This window comes from Diabrotica undecimpunctata, chromosome 9, assembly GCF_040954645.1.
Source record: "Diabrotica undecimpunctata isolate CICGRU chromosome 9, icDiaUnde3, whole genome shotgun sequence".
NCBI lineage: Eukaryota > Metazoa > Arthropoda > Insecta > Coleoptera > Chrysomelidae > Diabrotica > Diabrotica undecimpunctata.
In genome coordinates, this window is record NC_092811.1 from 96,967,460 (window position 1) to 96,972,947 (window position 5,488).

The following is a 5,488-nucleotide window of genomic DNA, read 5'->3' on the forward strand; positions in this document are numbered from 1 at the left end:
ACGCTTCCGAACAAACGATAACATTATTTTTTTTGTGTTTTATTGTGTTAGGTCTCATATCGACTACGCAGTAAATTATCTGTTTTGTATCTTGGTGACAACACTAGTATGTTTTGCTTTATATTACTTATGAAATTTCAAATAATAATATCTTAATTATATTGTTTCGATTGAATGCGAGCATTTGGTCTCAAATAATGATTTGTAGATATGTTTTGTTTTATTCCGCTTTGTTCATGATATTGGTTATAGGTGAAATACCCTATGCATTTTGAGAGTGAGCATGCAATTTTTTTGTTTACATTTTTATAGTTGAGTCATAAATATTCTATGCGTTCTGTTTCGCTTTGTTCTGAAATCTTTGAGTTGTTCCCACGTGAGTTGTGAAAGGAGGATTCTGTGAGTCCAGATTGTAGCTACATTTGTCCATTCTGTTTCTCTTACCTCTCCGTATATCTATTCCCACTTTTGAAAAGGTTAGTATGGTGTGCCACCATGCCTAGTCCGATTCCACGCTGGTACCCAGTTGAAATCGTGGGGAGGGCTGTGTAACCGTTTCAAAAGATTTAAAAGAAACTCATTATATATTTCGATTATATTTTTTTTAATAAAACTAATAGCCCCATCTATCTGTCAAGTACCTACCTGTAGCCGACTCAAGGATTCTTCTGTAATTCCCAAATATATCCGGTAGATGAGCATATTTTTCAACTTGTCACTCACGCCCAATTTCCAGATTCAGGCGCCATGACAGCGCTTCGCTCTTTTCTGTTAAGACCGTCCAACCGTTAAGACGTGTTTCCAAAGTGGGTCTCAATTCAGAGGTGAGTTAATAAATCCTTTTCTTGTCCATATTTCAGTTCAGATAGATATATTATTTTTTTAGACCCTTATTGGAGAGGCTATAATGCTGATATTATATTTCTAATACTCGTCGCAAGATAGTATTGCTATGGAGTTATTCCAGATCATGGCCCAGTAGCAGTATCTTTTTTTTGGAATCCCTAACCCCTCTTATCTAGGATGGTGGTGATTTGATATAGTACGTAGCTGAATCAATAATTTATTTGGTGACTGATTAAATAAGAAGAGAAACAGAGCAGATTAAGGTTGTACCAATTTTTATTATACCTACTTTCAAGACAACAGAAATGATTATGAACTCAAAAAAAAATGAAAATATAGTGAAGTGTTCTAATTTAATTTAAAGGTTTATTTTCTTCATTGTTCCTAGTTGATAAATAACTATATTATTTTCAATGTAAACAAATTTCGAAATTTGGGGTTAATATATATATACATTCATTTTCTTTATAACCAATTCTTAATTTAATACGATACAAAGATTTTTTGTTTATGATAATGTTAACATAAAATAATATTTTGGAATCCCTTTGGGATGACGTAACTTTTAATGTTTTCTTTTTGTTCATTACTAAGAAATAATAAAGAATAGTTTTCTTGTAAACTTTCAATAAATCTTAATTTTTTTTCTCTTCCCCTTCGAGGATAAACCAGGGGTGGCGTCCAATAATAAATTATAACTTCATATTATCTAATTGTGCTTGGATTTAAAATACGATATAGTTTCTATATGTTTATGAAAACCCCGCCCAATTCTCTTCCGACAGTGAGCGATTCAGGCCTTGTATATATTATTGTAATACGGCAGAGTTACAATATACAACACCATACTGAAAAGTGTAATCACATATGGCAGTGAAGTTTGACCAATGAAACAAAGAACAGAGAAACTGTTACTAGCAACAGAAATGGACTTCTGGAGAAAAGCAGCAGGCAAATCAAGAAGAGATCGGATACCAAATGAGAGAATACCAGAAATGATGGGAGTCAAGCATACAATAGTTGATGACATAAAAACATAACAGTTAATATGGTACGGCCATGTACAGAGAATGCCAGATGACAGGATTCCGAAACAGATTTTGACGTGGACACCACAAGGGAGAAGAAAAAGAGGAAGGCCGAGAAGAAGCTGGAGAGAGGGAATTGAAAAAGAACTAGAGGAAAGAGAAATCCCTCCAGGCCTATGGTTAAATAGAGAAGAATAGGTTAGGAGTCGGAAGGCGTCAGAGAACGCTGTGAACCGATAGTAGTAGTAGTAATAGATAATTTATGTTTAACATGTTTATCATTCATGTTTGAGTAATTTGGATTGAAATTCGATTTCTGCATACAGACTTTTACAAATGGTACACCATTTAACCCTTGAGTAATCGGGTACATGCAAATTACATGAACAGTCGGATGGGGTCTATGAGACCCAGTTTTTATTTTACACGATACCTTCATCATGCAACCTCTTCTATCCACTGCTGGACACAGGTCTCTCCCATTTTTCGCAACTCTTCACGGTTCTGTGCGTCTTATTGCAATTTTTTGGATATTAGTTTATTGCCGTCCATCCAGCGTGTTGGTGGTCGTCCTATGCTGCATTTGTCTTCTCTTGGACGCCAGTCAATTAGTTTTCTGGTCCATCTTGAGCCTTTTAGTCTCGCTATGTAACCTGCCCAATTCCATTTCAGCTTGGCTATACGTTCGACGACACCAGTGATACCTGTTCTTTTCCTTAGGTTTTGGTTCCTTTATTTGTTTTTTTTTGTCACGCCAAGAATCAATCTTTCCATGTGCCTTTGTGTCACTCGCATTTTTAGTGCTGTTGTTTTTGTGAGAGTGAGAGTTTCTGCTCCGTATGTCATAATAGGAAGAACGCATTGGTCAAATGTCTTCCGTTTTATAGCTATCGGTTTTTGCTCTTAAAGATGTCTCTTAGTGAACCATACGCCGCCCAAGCAAGTGTTATTCGTCGGTGAAATTCACAGGTCTGATTATCCTTGCTTATTCTGATTTCATAACCGAGATATATGTACTTTTCTGTCAATTCTACCACCTGATTTTGGATGGTTAGGTGTTCGCTGGGAACCAAATTTGTCATATAGTTTGGTCTTACTAATGTTCATGTTTAGACCTATTGTTGAAGATACGTTTTCTAATTCTTGTAGCATTTGTTCTGATTTACGCAGATCTTCAGTAATAAGTACTAGATCGTCGGCAAAACGCAGACGATTAAGCATTTCCCCATCTATTTTTATTCCTCTATTTTTACACTACCGTTATAAATAATTTAGGTGAGAGAGTGTCGCCCTGTATCACACCTCGCTTTATATGAATTTACAGGCATTTGGGCTTACATGCATCTCCAGAATCTTCATCAATCGAGTCATCATAGTGAAAAGATGATACCAGCGTCACGACTTTTTTTTGGATATATGACACGTACGATACAGACGAGTACTGTGGTCTTCTGGGATCAATAGGTTCCTTTGAAATCTCCCTTTTATTTTTTCGAATTGTTTTAACAATTGTAATTTTGTGCTTCTCCATCATGCCATTTACAATTTCGTAACTTGTAAACCAATTATGAATGGTTATATTTCTAGACGATCCGATAACATATTCTTTCCACTAAATCGGTGGTTTTAGTACTAACGTGATATGGCCCTGGAAACTGAGCTCCAACGTATACTTCCATATTTACCGTGTAAAAACATTTGGCGTCCACTAAGGAAAATACTTTTATGCCATATTATATACCAAAACTGCACCACATGGAAGACGGGACGAAAGGTATAAATATATTTGGAGCAGTTAGTGACGCTGTGAAAAATATAGGCGGTTTTCAAAAGTGCTCTTGCGTTTGCACCGACGGAGCAAAAGCAATGACGGGACACATATCGGGATTGGCTGGACTTTTGCGGGAAAATGGTGTTAACTGTGTTATGTTACATTGCATTATCCATCAAGAGGCTCTCTGCGGAAAATATTTAAAATTAACGATACTATGAAAACTGTAGTGCAGATAATAAACAGATTAAGAGTAAGAAACAGAGCTCAGCGACACCGAAAATTTATCTCTTTCTTGGAGAAATTAAATACTGAATATAAGGACGTCCTCCTACATTCAGTGATACGCTGGTTGAGTGCAGGTAAATGCCTTAGAAATTTTTTTCTTTAAGAATAGAGATCGTACTGCTTTTTGAAACGGAAATTGTTATTAACACGGATGTATTTATAACAAAGCTTAAGAACAAACCATTTCTTCATAAACTGGCATTTCTAACAGACATTACTTCTCACTTGAACACATTAAACCTACAATTTCAGAGAAAAAATAAGACAGTATCACAGTTGGTTGGTCAAATTGAGACATTTCTCAAAAAACTTGATCTTTTCGAGAACTGCATGAAATAACCGACCTCACAAATTTTCCTGTGTGTTTCGAAATAAATTAAGAAGAAACCATGGTTTTTTTTCTTTAAGAAAAAAGATCTTACTCTTTTTTGAAACGGAAATTGTTACTAACACGGACGTATTTATAACAAAGCTTAAGAACAAACCATTTCTTCATAAACTGGCATTTCTAACAGACATTACTTCTCACTTGAACACATTAAACCTATAATTTCAGAGAAAAAATAAGACAGTATCACAGTTGGTTGGTCAAATTGAGACATTTCTCAAAAAACTTGATCTTTTCGAGAACTGCATGAAATAAACGACCTCAAACATTTTCCTGCGTGGTTCGAAATAAATCAAGAAGAAACCATGGTCGATTTCTCGAGGTTTGCAAAAGTTCTTACAGAAATAAAAAGAGAATTCGATGAAAGATTTTCGGAATTTGATGCACTAAAACCCGATCTTGAGCTTTTTAATAATCCAATGGGAGTCAACATCCAGAACCAATCAGCAGAATACCAATTAGAGCTGTGCGAAATACAGTCCGATTCGTTTGTTCAAGCAAAGAAAACTGAGGACATAAGTACCTTTTGGAAGTCTCCAAGGATCGTTTTCCTAACCTTCATTACAACTAAAACACGTAATCGCATGGAAAACGATTCTCTGGAAGCGTCTATTAGACTCACTACGACTAGCATAGATATAGATGTGGAAAAGTTAGTAGAGGATAAACCCTTGCCTCAAATATTTCATTGATTTTTATTTTATGTTAAATTTTAAAAATAACATGTAAATTGTAAACCATAATAAAATACTTGTAAATAATATTTTGTATGTATATTATTTTTTTAAATAAACTTTTTTTGGACGAGTCGAGTTCTCTGGCCCTTCATATTAATTTCAAATTTAATACGGCCCGCAACGTCTAAAAGGTTGGACCACACTGACCTACGTTATATTATACCAAAGAATATAGACGCTTATATATTCTTTGATTATACTTTAAAGAAAAAATAGTCATGTGGTCCGTAAAAAGTACCAAAATTGATGGCAATTTTTAAGTTCGTTGACAGTGATATCATCACCATCAGTGGATGGCACCAAAGCTCTTTATGAGCCAAAGCCTCCGTCAAAATAATCCTCTATTCAGCCATGTCATTGGAAGCTTTTCAATTGGGGAAGTGATAGGAGTTGTCAATATTTAAAACCTGTAGATCAGGTACAGCCATTG

General features: G+C 35.2%; 1 protein-coding gene across 1 annotated transcript; it reads left to right on the top strand.

Moving 5' to 3' along the window:
* Positions 1-4,626: 4,626 nt before the first annotated feature.
* On the top strand, positions 4,627-5,013 carry LOC140451252 (uncharacterized). Its single transcript, XM_072544991.1, has one exon. The coding sequence runs from the start codon at positions 4,627-4,629 to the stop codon at positions 5,011-5,013; it is 387 nt and encodes a 128-aa protein (XP_072401092.1).
* The last annotated feature ends 475 nt before the right edge of the window (positions 5,014-5,488 follow it).

What these genes read in the sequence shown, in the direction of transcription:
- LOC140451252 (XM_072544991.1), top strand. Translation starts at nt 4,627, where the DNA reads ATGGTCGATTTCTCGAGGTTTGCAAAAGTTCTTACAGAAATAAAAAGA.